At 42.8% G+C, this 19712-nt stretch overlaps 2 protein-coding genes across 2 annotated transcripts; one reads left to right on the top strand and one right to left on the bottom strand.

Moving 5' to 3' along the window:
• The first annotated feature begins 1315 nt into the window (after positions 1 to 1315).
• p2rx2 (purinergic receptor P2X, ligand-gated ion channel, 2) lies at positions 1316 to 4774 on the top strand. Its single transcript, XM_028414761.1, has 12 exons — positions 1316 to 1482; positions 2001 to 2136; positions 2230 to 2301; positions 2393 to 2468; positions 2560 to 2656; positions 2849 to 2929; positions 3021 to 3174; positions 3380 to 3510; positions 3590 to 3680; positions 3757 to 3822; positions 3904 to 3981; positions 4673 to 4774. Exons 1-12 carry the CDS (start codon positions 1316 to 1318, stop codon positions 4772 to 4774), a joined length of 1251 nt encoding a protein of 416 aa, XP_028270562.1.
• Positions 4775 to 6156: 1382 nt separating this feature from the next.
• Positions 6157 to 18455, bottom strand: pole (polymerase (DNA directed), epsilon). The gene is made up of 47 exons (XM_028415178.1): positions 18255 to 18455; positions 18033 to 18168; positions 17863 to 17943; positions 17730 to 17774; positions 17562 to 17654; positions 17326 to 17480; positions 17090 to 17234; positions 16924 to 17004; positions 16723 to 16830; positions 16529 to 16639; positions 16363 to 16448; positions 15831 to 15950; positions 15609 to 15741; positions 15402 to 15515; positions 15097 to 15309; positions 14909 to 15016; positions 14600 to 14831; positions 14353 to 14499; positions 14051 to 14196; positions 13806 to 13954; positions 13641 to 13733; positions 13182 to 13484; positions 12904 to 13099; positions 12590 to 12804; positions 12385 to 12487; positions 12212 to 12292; positions 12001 to 12123; positions 11691 to 11897; positions 11365 to 11577; positions 11137 to 11280; positions 10919 to 11059; positions 10654 to 10807; positions 10460 to 10566; positions 10073 to 10249; positions 9763 to 9986; positions 9420 to 9640; positions 9119 to 9323; positions 8856 to 9029; positions 8603 to 8728; positions 8086 to 8218; positions 7797 to 7998; positions 7588 to 7719; positions 7266 to 7459; positions 6987 to 7187; positions 6782 to 6907; positions 6556 to 6645; positions 6157 to 6451 (listed from the first exon to the last, which is right to left on the bottom strand). The coding sequence occupies exons 1-47, from the start codon at positions 18320 to 18322 to the stop codon at positions 6329 to 6331; spliced, it is 6879 nt and encodes a 2292-aa protein (XP_028270979.1). The 5' UTR covers positions 18323 to 18455; the 3' UTR covers positions 6157 to 6328.
• Positions 18456 to 19712: the final 1257 nt, after the last annotated feature.

Here is a 19712-nt window from a genome sequence, read left to right as displayed (position 1 = left end):
AAATTAATCCAACCAGCAGGTTGTCACCTGTCCATCACTTTAGCCAGATTGTCAAAAAGCTCCTGCACATTAGCCTTTCTTAAGGGTGTTGCTTCAGTCCACAGCAGGAAAGATGGTGGTGTGATTTTAAGTTGTTGAACCACTCTCAACCTAAAAGAATGCCTGACCCCAACAGCTGTTCTGTCCACCACCTCAAGAGGTGTGGAGTACCCAGAAGCTCTGGGTAGCAGAGAGAAGGCTGTCTGTCCTGTGTTCTCCCTGGCTCAAATTTGCAATATCACAGAGACTATTTTAAAATCCAAAAAGTGGGACTGAAGAACGTGTATGTTTATGTCCTTTGTGCTCTTTTCCTTTTGATCCAAAGAGTGTAACCTGCAACTGAGACATGTTCAAGAAAAAAAAAAGGAAAAAATAGTGCCAACTTTGACCAAAATGCTCCTTCAGAGTTGAATTTGTTAGAGCTGATTGAAAAGCACAGTGTCTGTACATGGATAACATCACCATCTTGTGGCAGTCCTCATTTACTGTGACTACTCTTGCCTGTAGATGGGATAGGCTCCAGCTGTACCCCGTGACCCTGTACAGGACAAGCAGGTTCAGAAGATGGATGGCGTAACATTGATGTTTTTATATTAGGGGCCAGTGTAGCCACCAGATGTCGCTGTGGAACAATGAATAGCATGGCTAGTGGTGTATCAAATAATATAGGTGGATTTATATTTCAATTCTTCAAAATGAGCATTGTTGTAGGTTTACTGCTCCTGATGCATATTATTATATCAGTACTCCTAAGAGACTGTGAGTTGAAGGTATTTTTGTTTCCCTTTGCCCTTCACATCATTTTTACAGTCCTTACTACCACCAGAAGACAAATTTCACCATTCACCTTTATTACTTTATTATATTTGCATGCAAAATTATGGCAGGCTGCTCAGTAAGAACAAAACACGGCTGAAATAATTTCACAATTCATAATTACACTGCCGTTTTAAAACAACACAGCATACTATAACACATTCCAAAATAAATATAAATGAATGCCTATGATAAATGCCAGTGATTGTGTAGTCTGAGCAAATTTGAACATCATTACACTGTACAATTATGAGAATACTTAAGACATTAAGTCAAAATGTCTAACATCTGAACCCCACCCCCTGCTCTTCCCTCACTGGTGCCAAGGATGCTGGAGAGAAATACAGACTGGAGCTGACCAGGAGAAGAGCGAGAAAGAGAAATAATGAGGGAAAGATAAATGTACAGACAAAGTTAGAATCGTAGCGGAAACACAAATTTCACAAAGACGTTTTAGGACATGGGTGAAGAATTTCGAAGCATCAGCATGGGACTACTGGACTTTGTGAAGGACTATTATCATGGTTTCTGGAACTATGAGACTGCTAAGGTGGTGGTGGTTCAAAACAGAACTCTTGGAGTCATTTATAGGTCCGCTCAGTTTCTTGTGATTACCTACTTCATCTGGTAAGTGTTGTGTTTGCATGTACCTTTCAATTTCGTGCATATTTTGTTATCAGATGTGTGTAAGTGATGATATATTTATTTATGCAGCACTTTTTAGCACAGTGTTTCAATGTGTTTCTTTACATTCTTACTTTAATAATCACTAAAATACCTGCAGTATGTCGTGGTGTGTAAGAACAACAGGATCAAAATTGCACTGGAGACTTAAATTCTCTGTTGTCTCAAAGACAACATCACTGTTGGATACAAGGCTAATGGTTAAAGAAGTGACACTGAGCCTCCCTCTATCATCAGACATGTTGGATCTGCTCTATAGATCTGTGAATCTTTTAGATCAGTACTCCTAAGAGTACTGAGTACTTACATCGTGTGCTTTCGACTGAAGTGCATCATCCTATTTTCTTGGCTTCTACAATGAGAGCTGAACAACTGCTGTAACATGACACCAATAAAATTTGACATCCTCCCCCCCAACAGAAAATGTGATGATCTCTCTGTCTGCTCTTGTCTCTCTTAAGGTATGTGTTTATAAGTCAGAAAGCTTACCAGGAGATTGAAACCCATCCAGAGAGCTCTGTTCGCACTATCATGAAAGGGATAGCAATTCATGAAAACGATATCCTGGACACTGTGGAGTATGTTCAACCCTCGGAGGTGAGTGTGCGATAAAAGTCTGTGGCATGTTAAAAAAACTCTCATCATGCTTTAAGACTGAACCCACTCACTGTTTTGGACATTTACTTGTAGGGTGGTGATGTTATTAGTGCAATACTGAGACGAGAATTCACATACAATCAGAGGCAAGGCACCTGCGCTGAGGTAAGAAGTGTCTTCTAACAGTATGAGTAAGCTGAAAAACACAAGTGCACAAGTGTATCAGTTACATGTTATTCAATCTTATTAACTGCAGTATTTCAAAGTTGCGGACGCCAACTGTACAGAAGACACAGACTGTAGGGACATGGAGGATAACTTTGATGGTCATGGTACTGATTTTAGTTATCACTTAATCTTCCCTTATGTCTGGTTGGTTTTCATTTATTTATACAGTTTTTAAACATTTACATTTTCTTACAGGCAAATGGACTGGTAAATGTGTTCAGTACTACAACCACACCTTCAAAACCTGTGAGGTCCAATCCTGGTGTCCCATTGAGGAGTATGCAGCAGTTCGGTATGGCTGATATTTAATCTCAAAACAGTAATCCAAGCTTTAAAGGACAAGGAAGAAAATGTCACATACAAATAAGGAAAAACCCAAAACTCAAAGATGGAGCTGGAGTAATCCGTGTCAAGTGAAGTCACATAAACCAACAATCAAACTGCTCACTTTCTCTCTTTCTTTGACTTTCTGTGTCTTCAACAGAGAACCACCTTTAGTGGAAGCCATTAATTTCACAGTGTTCATCAGGAACTTCATCCACTTCCCAAAATTTAAAGTGCTGAGGTAGCATAACTACACACTACACTACAGATACTTGGTGTTATTGATCTGCCTTCGGAGTTTCAGGTATTGATTCTATCTCTGGCTTTGGCAGGGGAAACATTATGAAGACTTCAAGTAAGCGTAACCTGCACAAATACCTCAAAAAATGTCATTATCACGAGGAGAAAGAGCCCTACTGTCCAAACTTCCGACTGGGTTACATCGCAGATCAAGCGAGGGAGAATTTCAGTGATCTCTGCAGGACTGTGAGTATGAGGCCTGCATTGCTCAGTCTGTAGTCTTTCCTTTGTTGATTTATTTTACAGGGATAACAATGCTCGATGATCAGGAGGATACAGAGCAAGAATATGAGACATGCAGGAAGAAATGTGCCATTTAGTCTAGTGAGAGGTCTGCGATGTTTGAATGTCAGCACCCAGATAAGTTATTGCAGGTTCTGTTTGTGCTCAGGGAGGGGTGATTGGAGTTTTCATCAACTGGTATTGTAACCTGGATCTGGATCCTTCACACTGTAAACCTACATATTCATTCCGTCGTCTCGACCTCCGAAAGGATCAGGGTAACCCTGGTTACTATTACAGGTTAGCAGCAGCTCCCAGTGCAAATCTTCATGTTGCCTTCACCTATACTTACGATGTCATTTCTGTTCTGATCATTCAGGTTTGCCAAATATTACAATCAGGACAGGGAGGAGACTCGGACACTTATCAAGGCTTATGGCATTCGACTAGATGTCATAGTTCATGGACATGTAAGAGGTTTCTCCATCATCACTACAGTCCACTACAGTCTCTGCCATTTTAATGTTGCATGTCATTTGTACACAGGCTGGTAAATTCAGTCCTATTCCAACCATCATCAACTCTGTGACTGCTTTGACTTCCATTGGGATTGTGAGTAATGATGGCATTCTTTTTTTTAACATAGCACCTTGGAATGACATCTATGTAACACATTATCTTCACCTCCTCTAGTGTACCCTTATCTGTGACTGGATCATGCTGACATTCATTGACAAGAATGAAGTCTACAGTGTGAGAAAATATGATGAAGTAAGTAAACAGCATCATCTGGGTTTATCCTCTTCTAATCTAGTCTTTTTCTAGTCTAAGTGGATCTGAACTTTCCATTGTCGCTGTCCATGATTGTAAAAGAAGGTGTAGACAGCATACTACTGTATTGTGGGGTGATTGATGAGATGGAAGTACTGGTACTCCTGTTACATGCAGACAGTTGCAAATTGCACTTTACCATTTTCTAAGGAAGTATACCACCCAGTTTTTATGCAGCCATCATAACAGCAGTATCAGTGCTGGTGGAGGGTTAATGTTCTTCTGGTGTGGAAGGAAAGTGAGCTGTGAAGTAAAACAATCTGCCATTTTAAGGTGAACTGCAGACATTTTTTAGATGAGACTTCCAACTAAAGATGAGAGACCAATCACCTAACACCTCTTGCTCCCAAATGAACTCATTTCTTTGGAATACAAAGACTGCTGCGGTCACACTATGACAGGCTGATCTCTGAGACTGTGGGAGGACATCAAGAACATGGTTGAGATGGGTACAACCAGGGTTTTAGCCACACCTTCAGACGATGATATCTCTGGTGCTGTGCATCACTTTCTGATATGTGAATGTAAGACGAGGACGATGCTAGATAGTAAATGTTCTGTTGGTTTATTTACATGGTTGTACTTTAATAGATTTAGTTTTGCATTTATTGTCTATCTTTCTGTTCATCAGATAATCAAAGAACCAGTTGCTGCTCCCGTTTCCACTGAGCTCAACTTCATCACCAGCTTCGGCTCAAACCATTCGGACCTGTCAGACGGTGTACCGCTGTGACCCCAGCCAGTTGCCTCATTCCTGTCAAAGCGCACGGACTCTTCCAGGGCTAACTGTTTCTCAGGTGTCTGCAGCAGCTCAGTGATGGACTGGACGCTGCTGTTGAGAGTAGGACTAAAATGAGAAAGAACATCATCTTTCTGTAAGAAAGCTGGTCTCTCAATGTAGGTTCATTTCATATATCACCTCAAACCTCGATGGACCCGCACTGTTCATCAGTAGAATTAAACCATTTTCTCTCTCTTACTAAGAATATACTAACACTTAGAGGGTGTGTTTATTTTATGAAAAAAGAACATATCATTTCATAGCACCACACACACTATGTCCACATATTACAGACTTTCAATCCCACAATAAATGACCTTTAGTAATCATTAGTATGGCATCATTTCTTTGCTATTTTAAATATGCATTATCACATACCTTGTCTCAAGATTCCAAACATCAAGATTTCTTTCTGGTTCCTGTGTTCAGCACAATGAGAAGATACAGTAAGAAACAGTGAGGAGATGCATGAGCAGAGCAATGAACGATAATCAAATGATGCGGACATTTCCCTTAAAATGGTTTATCTAACAAGATTGGGGGGGAAGTGTGAATCCATTAAGACATCTGAGAGCAATACAAATGTCAGTGGTGAAAGAGACTCGTCTAATGGATTGAGATCCGCAACGAAAGATGCAGGATCACATGTCATTTGAAATAATTAACATGCAAACGGGCCCCATCTCATGTAAATACAGCACATACAAAGAACTTTGTATGCTCTCATTGTTTCTTTGACCAACATGAACAGTGAGTGTCTGAGAGAATCTCTGAGGAGCCAATCTAATTGTGGCTCGCTTCAAACATGAAATGTGATTATGTGTCTGGGACACACCCATGAGCTGGCAAAGTGAGTCATCAGTGGTCGATGAGGTTAAAGTGATGGAGCTGGGTTGGTTATTACGAAGCATAAAATTTAGCAATTACTCGCCATAAAATGTGTTATATAATGTAAATACCAGCCAAGAAATGCTACATATTGTCATATTATCAACAGGTCATTAAAATATGATCCGGATTGAAGTCTTTAAATATCATTTTTCTCAATAATTCCTTAATTGTCTTGTGTTCACAGCCGCACAAAAGATCTGGCTGCATTAAGGCAACATGCTGCAGGTTGAAAAAAAAGGGCAGAGGGTGCAAGTTACTGAGGCTCTGCACAAACACACTAGCCCCCCAAGTGAGAAGGAAACTCAGATAATGTGGCTGCTTATCGATGAAGGAGAAGGGATGCTTTTCTTCGTGTCAGAGAAACAGTGCAAAGCACAGATCATAACCTTATAAACAAAAAAGATTCATTTATTATCATTTCAATTCATACATATAGAGCTGTGTCATAATCAAAAGTACAAATATATGTACAGTGCATTTCTCTTCCAGCCTGCTTCAGCTGTCAGACACATCTGTCGATGAAGTGCATCAGCTGGAAAAGTTGAGTGAAAATGTCTGGTTGGCACACAGGCAACTGAGGAAGGGTCTGTCCTCCGCAGGGTGCAGCTGTCCCATTTAGCGAGCGCTCTGGCTGATCTGTGGGCTCATAAGCAGCAACCAGTCAATGGTCTCCTCCAGGAAGGTCATGTTGTAGTGCGATGCTATGTTCCGAAACACCGTGATCTGCTCAGAGAAGCTCTTTATGTGGAAGAAAGTGAAAAAGAACAATATGTCAAAGGGAAACAATCATAATGTGCTTTCAGCACTAAACTGAATGAGGTGGTAGGTTTGAGAGTAGAAACCTTGGCTGAGAAAGTGAGCTCAAAGTCTCCAGCACATCGGCAGTACAGGGGCATGTTTGCTTCCTTCACTCCTTTACATTTGTTACATGCCTAAAAATCACAACAAGGAGTTCAGTGCTTCAGGAGAAAAGTTCAAAATGTGCAACAAAACATCACAGCTTCACCATTTTTAACTGATATTAGTGCATATATGCATATTTCTTTAGATGCATGTTGTAATACTCACCAGGTCCTGCAGTGTGTAGCTCATCAGTTTCTTCTGCAGAGCTTCTACCAGAGACATCTCAATAGAGTCAGTCTCGTACGGGGCCTGGCAGTTGGAGCAGAACCACTGAGGCAAGACAGACCCATCCTGAGGAGCAGATGGAACATCTTACAGAGATTCCTGTATTTCAATACTGTAATAGCAGATTATCATCAGGTGCTCTTACCTGGGCCATGGATGGGTCCTTGCAGAGGTCGAGGTCACGGCAGAAGTTGCAGTGGTGGCAGATGACTTCTGGCAGGATGTAGGAGTTACAGGGGTCACGGAACTGGGCGTCTTCTGAAAACTCTCCAACGTCAACAAGGCGCAGGAGGTCTCTTTTCAGCTTGTTCACCTGATTCACAATGTTGGCATCCAGTGAAAGAACCTGAAAGGATGATGAGAAATCTCAATTACAGAGGCATTAAATCAAGTCATAATGAAAATGTGGGACTTTATGGTCTACCTGGCAGACATATTTGATAAACTCCAGTGCTGGGTTGTTGAGTGGCAGGTGTGACCCAGGCAGGACGGGGAACATCTCTGAGGCCTGGGTAACACTCCGAGTGCCTGTCACCTTCTTTTGGATTTTTTGAGTGATGGTGAAAAAGGTCTGTGTCAGCTCACTGGACACATATTCTTGGGAGAAAGAGATCATTCCTGTGGGAGACAGTTTTAAAAACTGTGAGTGGCACAAGCTGGTGGAAGTTCTAATGAAGGGAATATGCAGTTCTTTGGAAGTACTGTAGAAGTCTTTAGTGACTGCAGCAACCTAACCAGAATATTACCAGGAAGAGCACTCAAGTCTCCAACAGCCTGCTGGGAGGCCTGGCTGCCTCCACGTCTCTTGACTGGTGTTGTACCGGGAGCGTTGCGTCTCAGCTCTTCTTTCATGCTGTGGTAGACTGCTGCAATGTAGGCTGACGTGGGAAAAAAATGTGTGAAACAGCTGATAAAAGAATAAAAACAACCTGCTGTGTGTGGGTCATAGTTTTACCAGAGACAATCATGAGGAAGTATTTCTGGCAGGAGGCTGTTTGAGGAAGATACTGCATGATATTCCAGTTGCTCTCAATCAACTCCTCCACATCATCTGTTTCTTCATCTTCATTATCTTCCTCAACATTATCTTCATCTTCATCCTCACTGCCGTCCTCATCTTCCTCCTCTTGTCTGTTTTTCTTCCGTTTGGCGCCTTCCTAATTGTGACCATCATCAAAAGAACTGTAAAGTGAGTTTAACTTTAAGTTAAAACAAACTTGGAGGTACAAACAAGTTTGCCATACCTCTCCATACAAAATGCTAGAAGGTAGTTTCCCCTTTACGCCGCCGTAGTTGGCTGGGTCCATCCACATCAGAAACTCCCAGCATCGTGAGAAAGAGATGGACAAAGAGTGGAAGATTTCTCTGGTATGGATGCTACAAGACAAATTATGATGATGATGATAAGGTGTAGCTCGAAACACAGATAAACATGCTATCATCTACAATAATGTAAAAGCATTATTTGAATAGTATATGTTGATACATTCTGACTGCAGTGAAGGCCAGAATAAAGTGTGTGTAAATAAAAATCCCAAATGCAATATATTTGCTTCATGTTATATTAGAGATTTTTTAATGATATTTTGGATTTTTTAACTTCACCAGCTAGTTATTTTAGGAGCCAAAACATTTGGCCTAAGACAACTCTGATTGGACACTGCATTTACAACCAGTTCCACATGTGGTTCCAGTTACATCTAAATCAGCTCGGCCATCTGAACAAGATTTGATCTGACGTGAAGAGTGAAAATGACTGACCTCTTGGTGATGTACTCCACATAGCCAATGGCATCATCTATCCTTCGTTTTTTAGTACACAAGATGATCCTGTTGAAGTTTCCATACACCACGGTTGAGCCCAGGCGCTTGAACTCTGCAATCAACCTGAAGGGGATAATGATCAATGTTCTAACAGCTTGCATTCAACAGGAGGTGGGTTGGTAATCAGACTTCACACCAGCTTGACTTCATATATGATAGACCCAGGTTTTTGACGTATAAATGCACTTACTGCAGAAACACCTTCTTCATCATGTTGTGCAGAGTGCGGTGCAGTGCGGGGTCGTAGAGCAGAGAGTTCGGAGAGCGCAGCCAGCGGTAAAAGTGCATAACCTGGTTGTCTGCATACACGTTGTGGTACTGGGTGATCTCTCTGACCCATCCAACCACCATACTTTTTAAAATCCTGGTCATACACAGAGAGAAAACAGATGAGGAACATGTAGAAGCAACTCTTACGCGAAACTATGTAGAGTAAATCAGATGTTTACACACCTGAAGGTGTTGGAGCACAGAGCTGTCTCATCGTAGCTAGCGAGAGAACTTGCACCCTGGTTTCCTGACATCATTTCCTCCAACGAGGCCTGCTGGATCACATCAAAACTAACACCCAGACTGGCTCCACCCTCCATGTCATTGACGTGCTGCGACTGGAGGATGGTGTTCACTGCCAGGCTCTGCAGGTCTAACTCCACACATGCTGGAAGACACAGAATAATCCATAAATACACACTGGCAGATTCTGAAAATGTGCCTTTTTCTGTAAATTCTTGATGATGTGATTGTGATTGTGCACCTGTGGAATAACATCCTTGAGCATTGATCTCCACAGAACCCCTGTCATCACTTTCCATGACCAGACGACTGTCATCAGCCTCTTTTCCTCCGAGGTCGGGCCGGGCTGTGGGTGAAAACCACAGCAGGTGGTTGTGCTTCCGCAAATGTCTTGCCAGGAACAAGTCTGAGCCAAAGATGGACACATCCTGTGGCAAGTTCCCCACAGGTAAGTGATAATACCTGGAAGTAAGAGTTATATATTATTATAATATTATAGTATTACAAGAGTATAGTAAAGGAAGAAATGCGTCCAGTCTATCCTCATGTGGAGTGGAAATCTCCACAGAAGGAGTAGTTCATACCTGGCCATGTCAAAAGCCTGTGAGAGGCAGCTGTCAAGGTTGAGATAGTGTCGGATCAAACGCCGGGCACCGTGGCGTTGCCAGTCCAGTACATTATAGCTGATTTCATCAACCACGTGCACTGGAACAACAGGGAACTCCTCCAGCACTGGCATTCCTGCCGCCAGTTGGCGCAGCTCCCAGTTTGACTGCACAGCGATGAGGGTGGGCCCACGACGCTCCTCCTGCAAGCCGCAACAAATACATTTAGTAACAAACACCCTCATATGTGTTTCAAGACATTAAAGTAATAAATATAAGAGTTTTTAACCTTGTAGCTTAGCAGTATGCGTTGAAGTGCACGGGAGATGGCCTTAATGTCATTTTCAGCGCGGACCTCAAAGTTGTGTTTCTCTGGAGGTAGCAGGTCTTCTGTCGTCTTCTCCAGCAGGGCGGTGCGTTCAGCTGTGTAGAGGTTACTCAGGTTGGGCATCTGGTTGCTTCGTACCTCAAAACAAAATGAAGAAATAAAGTAAACTTTATACTCTAGTGTCGTAAATCACTAGTTATTTTCTCATACATGCAATCTGATAATATTAGGCAAACAGTGGAAATGTTTCTTGACTTTTCTTCAAACATTTCAGTCTTTTTGTACGTTATATGATCAAAATGCCAAGAAAAACGCAGGAGAACGAATAAAGAGTTGTGTTATTCTTACTGTGTCGAGGACGAAGATGCTAGCCTTGCGCTGAGAAGGGATGAAGAGCCCAAACAGAGCTTTGTGTCCCTGGCTGTGATGATACAAGTATATGTGGCGAACACTCCCTAAAAAGGAAGCAAACATAACAGTCATAAGAATTTCACATCACAATTCTTTGTTAATATTAGAATCTTTATTTCAATCATTCTTACCAGGTTCCAGGTAGCTGAACTGGGCCAGAGACCTCATCTCCAGGTGTTCTAGATCGAAAGTGTCTGCCTCCCTGCCAGCCAGATCCCTCACTACGTGTTTGTTGACCATACACACACATCCAAGCTGCACCAGTGCACGGAACAGCAAGGGGACCTGAAAGGCAGGAGGAGGGTGCATTCAGTTTTCAATGGTATCCACATGGTATTCTGCTTATGTTTATACAATTAAAAGTACAATATCAATACAATAAAGTGAATCAGAGACCTGTGTTTCATAGACCCCTTCGATGTCTGGGGCAGAGAGGTCTGCGTTGATCTCATTGATATGCTCCTGATACATGTCTTCTGGTACACAGTACTCATAAAGATAGTACACCATGTTGGAGCGAGGCAGCATCCGGTTCACCTGAAGTGAAAGGATCATTAAAATGAATTTAATTCATTTATTATGGTAACAAGCTTTCAGAAATGAAAGTGACGTGCCTTTTTGTACGCTGCTCCCTCTTCCTGTTTGGGGACTTTCTGGTTGACATAGAAGATGCGCGGGATGTTGAGTTTCATGCAGTGAAGATCATTCCCAATCACTGCCCACAGTTTATACAGACCAGGGTGACTCGTTTCTGCAATCTGAGAGGCAGGAAACAAGATGTCACATATTCCTCTCTATTTGTTAAATCATACGAGGATGATAAAGCGGTCACTTTGCCCCACCTGCACTATTTGCCATGGCATGTCCAGGATGCTACGTGCTGTCCTGCGGAGGAAGCTTCCCAGGCCGGTGGTGGGACCATCTCTGATAACTCCACCGCCAACAGGCTGAGCTTCCCCATCTAGCAGCCGCCTTCTCTTCTGTCTCTCCTTTCTCTGCCTCAGCTGCAGCTCCCATTTTTTCTTGTGGTAACGCAACCACACCAGGCGCTCCTCCTGCATGCAGACACACTTGTCAAAACTAACGCCAGCGTTAATGCTTTGAAAATTTAGATTTCTAGAATAATGTGTCTGTAGAAACAGGTACACTGATGCTGCTGCTTTCCTACCTTTGTCGTTCCCTTGGGTGGGGGAGGTCCCAGGATCTCTCTCCAGGACTGTGTGAGCTCCACGTCCTGAGAGTCCACCTGGCTGTCGTCTCCCTGTGAGGCCCGCTTCCGTTTGGTGCTGATGAGGACGGCTGGCTGCAGGGGTTTGGCTGGCATCCCAAAGTCCTCCATGTCAGCAGCTTGGCCTCCTTCAAGCTGATGGGCCACCTGAGAGAGAAATGAGCATGATTAGCAGCAAAGCAGGCTTTAACCAGAGGAAATGTTTAGTGTTGATAGACAGATGAGACGGTTTGCTGTGTAGCAAGCTTACCTGTCTTTTGCCCTCACTTGTGAACAGCTCACTAATTTTCTTTTGCTTGTAGATATCGTTTTTCTCCAGAAGTTTCTTGTGGAGCCAGTCAGGATGCCTCACTCTGGGAACTGGATTTTTCACCTTACAATAAACAAAAGAAATTTAAAAATCTGAATATACTGAAAAATATTCATTAAAATTAAAAATATATTAATTTGAGTTTTTCAACCTGTTGCAGAGCTGCGGGGATGGTGATAATTTTCTGGATTGCACTACCCAATCTCTCTATATAGTAGCTCCAATCAAGGATCTGGAAAATTCCAAACAAAAAAACATAGAAGATCACAAACCAAATAAATAGCTTCTCACTCTGTTTATATTGTTTATATTTTAAATACTCACAGAGCGGATGTCCAAATCATGCAGACTGGGCATCTTCAACCACTTACGAAGAAAATGTTTCTTGACACTTGGCTCTGCCTGGAAGATGGCCAGAGGGATGGCCCTGAAAGAGACAAACACATCAGTCAGTGTCACAGACGAGGCTTTGTAGTGCTTCTTATCCACAGACATTTAAAACCTTGTCAATTTACTTTTAGAGCCCCACCTTTCAGTCACAGGCGACCCCTCAGGCTTTCGAGAGATGACGTAGCGACAGCTCAGACCAGCATCTTTTACCATTTGGTCTCCCAGGAACTCAGCCAGCCTCTTGGCTGTGCTGATGGATGTGGACTTTTGCTCTCCGTAGTCCTCAAGTTTTCTGGACATTGACCGATTCTCTGAAATCAGTTCAAACAGCTCTGCATCTGGCATGTTTGCAGCCTGGAAGACCAAAGAAAGTCAGCAATAAGTCCTGAATGAAGTCCTGATATGGAGTACAGGTATATAGTCAAATTCAGACACACGAAGCAGATATTTTACCTTGCTGTAGAGAACATCCAGCCAGTAGTCAGCCACTTTAGCCACAGAGGCATAGACCTCCTCCAGAGTGGTGCCTTTGAGGAAAGCCTCAAACACAGAGGACTGGAAAATCTTAATGAGCTGCAGCTCTCCCCTTCTCTTTACTTCAAATCCTTTCAGCTCAGCTAGAGAGCCATCCTCATTGAACACAGCATACCTGACAGGCAAAAATACACAGAGATTAATCATGATTATATCACACAAAACAACTAAAATCAGAACTTAATCTATTGCCACACCTCTTCTTCAGCTTCTTTCCCTCTTCTTTGGAGGCAGGCAGGATCATTGCCAGGTATGGGCCGTCCACCTCAAAGAAGATGCTGTTCTCCTGCCTGGTGTTGTAAGTGAGGGTAGCAGGGTCGACCAGCTCATGGTACTGATCATTGGTAAATCCCTCCTTCACCATGATGTTCAGCATGGCACCCGGATAGGAGATGGTCACCTTGGGCTTCTTCTCATTACTGGTCTTCACCACAAAGTTTTCAGGGAAGGTGTTGGGGAGGACACACCAGATACCATCAGTGTCCAACTCCAGTGGCCTCCTGAAGAAGGAAAGTTCAAGAGAAACACATGACAATGTGAAATTCATTTCTCTATATTTATGACTGTTGGGGCATTGTACATCTTCCAGTCCCTGCTAAGCTCTGACTGTCCTTACACTGATTAATTATGTGTCACATTATCACTGTCACACTCACCCAATTTGTTCAATTAGTTCTCTGGCTTGAGTGATAATGTTGGCTCCAGTGTAGCACACAATACCAGCCATCTCCATGGAGTACCAGCGGGCCCTAAAGAGGACACAAACACAACATCAGCACTGACTGGTTTCACAGCAGTTTCGCAGTAAATCTGTCCCCTACCCTTTTCTCATGACGTAGCCGTAGAAAGAGTTCAGGATGCACTTGTGAGCCAGCTGAAGAGACTCATACAGGATCTCCATGTTTTTGCAGCGCTTCACCTCGGCAGCATCTCCGTTGTCCTGAGCTGTTGACAGTTTCTTCTTCCACACCTTTAAGCACAAAGACAGAAAAGATACATTTCAAGACAAATAAAACAGCAATGGAATGACTGAACAGCTGCAGACATTTTCAAAGCTTCTACATACCTTGTGAAGCCCTTTGAACTCATAACGCCGATCTCTGAAAGCTCTGACCGTATCGACGTAGAAAGAGTTTTCTCTCTGACAGATGGTGGTAACTCGCTCCTCCAGCTTTGTGATATGTATTTTCTTATAGGCCCTCTTGCAGTAGTCTGATACAAAGAAAGGTCAGGTCCGTTTATGCTTTGGCAGCTTCTTTTTGGATTGTATAAACCAAAATATAATCTAACATACTGATGCCAGATTATCAGTGGACATTTATGCCAAACTTGAAGAAATTCCATTAATATATTTCTAAGGTAAAGTACCTGCCAGGCGTTTCTTCTCATGTTTGGCCTGCTCCTCCCTGTTGAGAGTATGGAAGGCACGAGGTGGACCGTTGGGGAAGAATGGTGGAAACTTCTCAGACTCCAGCTGCTGCTGGATGCGATGGAACTCGCTGCGGGTGGCGGGCACTGCACGCATCCAGAAAAACATTATGTTCAGACTTCTGTGTACATTCAGGGAAGGTAAAACTGAAGATAGTCATATAAAGAACCCAGTTAGACAACTTACTGATTTCCCCTCTCCATTGCCATGCCATCTTCCTCTGGCAGGTGGCGCCAGGCTTGTTAAAGTCGCAGGCAGCACAAGTGGCTTCATCAACCATAGCAGACGGTTGCAGGCGGTTGGTGAGGATGATGTTCGGGTACATTGCCCCGACATCGAGATGGTAGATGAGGGGACATTCAATCCTGTTTGGAACCTCCTTCAGGGAAATCAGCTTTGTTTTGATTTCATCACAAACCTGAGAAACCAGAAATATTTCGTCACAAGCTGAAGCTGCCGAGTCACACCACAACAAAAACTCAAAAGTCACCATACCTCATTAAAGTTGGTGATTTGCTCCAGAGGGATCTTTTCTTCTTCTTCAATGGCGTGACGCATCGTTCTCTCTACTCTTTGCAGCAGGAAGTCAAATGCAGCTGGATTCTGTTGAAACCAAATGGTCACATTTAATACATACAAGTGTAATGAGTACGTGATAACAGAAAACGAGCGATGGACTGTACCATTTTAAAACGACAGGGGATGTCACTGCGAAAGACTCCAGACTCCAGCGCCTCCACGTGGCCACCAACGTAAGTCTCAGAGTCCAGGACATGGCCGTCATCTGTCAGCTTGTTGAAGACCTGCTCCTGCTTGTTGGGGAAGATGATGTTGGCATGGAAGGCCTGCACCATAAGCAACGCTTCACACAGAGTCCCAGAACCTTTACGCAGCACCTGGATGCAGGCGAACAGCGAAGAGAAGAAATAAATAATTATTATCAAGAATATTTGGGGGATTTCAGTCGTCTTTTACAACACAAACAAACCTCGTCAGGTTCCATGGGGATGATGGTGCACAGTGCAAATATGAATGGATGAACGTATTTCATGTACAGGTAGTATGTGGCCACAGCATCTGACACCGAGTAGGTTGCTAAGGTCTGTGTGTAAGAAGGAAAAAAGAAAAATGCATTAAAACATAGCTGAACTATTTGTTTTTCAAGTTCTTAAAGCTTAAGCCTATTTTTTAGTACCTGTGATTCTTCAGTTGCCATGCGGCACATCTCCTCTGGGTCCAGCTCCACCGGGTCGTACCCCAGCTTTGCCTTCGCAGCTGCCTTCAGATTGTGGCTTCCCACCGGCAGGTAGCTGTCTCTCTTTACCCACCTGACACATAAGAGGAGACAGATGAAGAGATGATGCTAGGAATTTGAATATAAACTGTACTGACATCAACATCAGAAGGTGTGCACAACCTTAAGCAGTCCATGTGGATGGCTTGACTGGATTTGTACTCTCCTTGGCTATCCTTCTGGAAGCCGATCTCCCTGTGCATGCTCAGTCCATGGAGGGAAGCGCGAGTCTCAATGAAAGGCCTGGAGAGAATAAAAAAAAACAGTATGAGATAAACATCCCAGCACAAAAGTGGACTTTGCAGCATTTTCTTAGTTCCAACTCCTCAGCACAACAAGCAAGAAAAAAAACAGAGAGAAGTCAAGTCAAATTGTAGTAGAGCTAAAAAGTGAATGAATGGCAGGCGAAGCATTATTGAGAGCAAAGGGGTGAGTCAGATTTACCAACTGTTTTATTGTTATGTTTTATTAATCAACCATCAGCCATCTGTAAATCCCAGAGGGGTGCTGGTGTGCTTTATGTGAGTGCAGCTATTAATACACTTAGAGCAGAGGGTGGAGACAAAGACAGAGGTCTGGATGATATAGCCATGTCTACACAGCCTGCACACTGCTAGTGCACTTTAGCTGCACACTGTAGATTTAAACAGCTCACCAATCAAAGAAGTCTCCATTGTAGGTTACAAAGATGTTTGGCTTGGTTTCTTGAACGTGATCAAACCACCTCTGAATGAGAGCGGCCTGCAACAAAAGTCAGGACAACACGTTATTACACCGACACAACAACACAGCACTGAGAGTGTTTTCTTATTTCTACATACCTCATCATCCTCGTTAAAAACAGTGAACGGCCCTTCATACTCAGGCTTGGGAGTGAACTCAAAATCTTCAATATTCTCAGAGACAATCTCTCTGTTTGTGATTAGGAACCCCTACAAAGACACATAAAAATAAAGACTGAAACATACACTGTAATGTGAACTGCAGTGGATCAAAACTTTTAAATGATGTGCACCTGTCCATCTATCATATAGGAGATCATCATAATTTGATCTGTCTCTGCGTCTGGGAATTTCAGTGGAAGTTTGGTGGTCTCAATGTCGAAAGCCAAAACAACAGGATCCTAAAAAAAACAATAAAAAGTAAGGTGTTTAAGAGAGAAGCTCTGATGTAAGGGAATCCTCCTTGTGTAGCACTATAAACAGTAGAAACTTACTGGTCGCTCCACAAGGTCGTCTCTCCGTACGATCTCTGGTGGGTAAGCGCTGCCTCTGAATCGAACATTGTACCAGTGAGCCTGCGAGGTGAACAGCAAACATTAGAACTGCACAGGGGCGTAGAGGATTTCTGAAACAGTGAGATAACAAGAGAGCTTTCCTTACCACGTGGATCTTGAGGTCGATGGAGACTCGCACATGGTACGGGACATCATACTCTCTCATGTCCACTATGTTGTCTAATTGATCTGAAATGCTCTTTGATATACTGTCTTCATCTGCTGAGGCCACAGTGCCACCCGACAAGGCGCTGAAAACAACATCGTCCAGAGATTACATCCCTGCAGATGTCACCGTGTGTGTGTGTGTGATTCTTTATAGAAACTGCAGTCTGCTGATACCTTGACAACATGGAGGTGTAGGCATCATTGGACTGCTCCCTCTCTCTGTTTTTGCGCACTGCCGGTGATATTTCACGCTTGACCTTGATGAGGTCGTCCACAGTGTTGAATGCCAGCTTGATGTAGCTCCTCTTCAGGCCAACAAGATGATTTGGCTGAGCACAAACAGACCAGTGTTGGAGTTTATTTAATAGGAATTTGACTTTAATAATATCAAAAGGACAAAGAGCTCTCACCAGGTCCAGGTCCTCTTTTGGGATCATTTCAAGCTTTGCCACCTTTCCTTGAAACTTCCTAGACAAGAATGAGATGACTTCCCTCTCGCAGTTCTGGAAATGACATCGTTTTTATGTTCTTTAACATGCTAACATGGCACAAAAACCAAATCACTGTCACTGACTTACCTTTTTAGTAGCAATGTAAAAATATGGCTTGAAAGGGAGAGCCACCTGCAGGAAGAATAAATATTAGAGTGAATATGTATGAAAATGTCTTATGTCTATATGTTGTATAATGTCATATTTAATCAGTGTTTACCTTGAACCTGCTGCCATCCTCTTGAATGAAATAATAATCCACAGCACTGATCATCCTCTTGTCTTCATCCAGGATCTCAGCCTGGAAAGGAGAAGAGGAAAAACAAAGGTCGATGTGACTTCTACTGTGGCCAGGACAGACAGTCAGACAGACACACAGCGTGGACTTACAGGGTGCATGTTGATCAGCCAGCCGGTCTTCTCCCCCGGCTCCTTCATCCTATCAAAGCCGAAGCGAGCGTCCATCTCGTCGGTGAACTGGCTGCGCTCCAGCCGCTTGAGAGCGGACATGGAGGAGCCATCATCCCTGGTTCAAACAAGCAAACAGTTCTTTATAATGTTATACTGTATGAGTGTCCATGTCTGGAGTCACTCAAGCCGGACTTGACTTACTGGTTTTCCGGATCGCCTCCGCTTTGTCCTCGGTCCGCTCTGTACCGTCCACTGTTCTGCAGAACCATCTTCTTTCTGTTCCGGCGACAATTCGGCGACACTAATCAAACAGCGGCTCAGCTCTTAATAAGCATGTGAGTAAAGCGTCATTTGACTTATTTCCCAGCTTTGTCCTCCAGCTCTGTCACTGTCACTCACCGAGCTCTGTTTTCTTATTTTGGCGCGTTCCTGCAGTTGCCGCGAGAGCAGCGCTGAGAGCCGGAAGAACAAAGATCGTTTATTGAAGAGATGATTCACTCAAACTGCAAACTCACATTCCCTCATTACCACCGTTTAGTTAGTTAATGCCGCGTTCGCGTCACATCAGAATCCACGCAATTTCCACGATATTTATAGCCACGCTCATTTATTTACAGTCAAAGACTGTTTTCAAAGATCAGCAAGAGTTAATCTGATGGTAGTTTTAGGTACCCCCCTAACAAGTCAAATTGTAATAGTAGTGTTATAATCTTTCTATCCCGAATAATTAACAACGTGATACTTCATCTCAAGGGGCTATCCTTCAATAACAATTATGACAAGTTTGGTTGCTGCAGCTGAAGCATTGCTTTGAACGCTGATGTGAAGGATTGCGCTGAATTGTTGGAGAATCTGCAATATGAATTTAATTTGCTGAAACACAGTTAAGAATTTAAAAAGATGAAGCTCTTATTTTGAAAAGTAGAAAATCTTTGAATATTAGGAAGATATGAAAAAGAAACAGCTGAAGTCAAGAACAGTATGAAGTCACTGACCTTAAAGAATAGCCTGTGAATATACCATAAAGTTCTGAGGCTGGAATAATACCATAAGACTATAAGAAGCTCAGGCTGTGTGATTTTAATGTGGAAAAGTAGTATACAGCTGAAGGATGATCAATATGACAGCTATAATGCTTAAAATGTGATAAAGACTACAAATATGGCTGCTTTGTATGCCTATGACTAAAATGTCATTTGATTTTAGTCACATTTTAGTCATCAGCATTTTTGAACTTTTAGTCTAGTTTTAGTCGACTAAATATCAAAGACTTTTAGACGACTAAATCTGCCGTGGTAGATTTATGATATATGAAATAATAATAATTTCATGAAATATTTAAGGTTTGAAGCGCAATAAAAACAGGCACAGCTTTAACTTGTGTTATTTGAAACAAACACCTCTTTATTTAATTACTATGATCTTTTCATAAAATAACCAGTGAACAGTGAGCTGCTCTCCCTGAATACACTGTTCAGTCATGACCTTCTTCATGAATCCTCCATAACTACAGCAAAACACTTCAGTGACAGCTTAGAAACAGGTCGCATGCTGTAAAACCATCAGCAGCGCTGTCTCCATTTATAGATTTTGTCACGTGTATGAGCGGAAGTTAAGATGACTCGTCTGCAAACGTCGCTTCAGGTTTATTGTGTTTTT

The sequence above is a fragment of the Parambassis ranga genome, chromosome 9 (genome assembly GCF_900634625.1).
Source record: "Parambassis ranga chromosome 9, fParRan2.1, whole genome shotgun sequence".
Classification (NCBI taxonomy): domain Eukaryota; kingdom Metazoa; phylum Chordata; class Actinopteri; family Ambassidae; genus Parambassis; species Parambassis ranga.
This window is presented reverse-complemented; position numbering and strand designations above follow the sequence as displayed.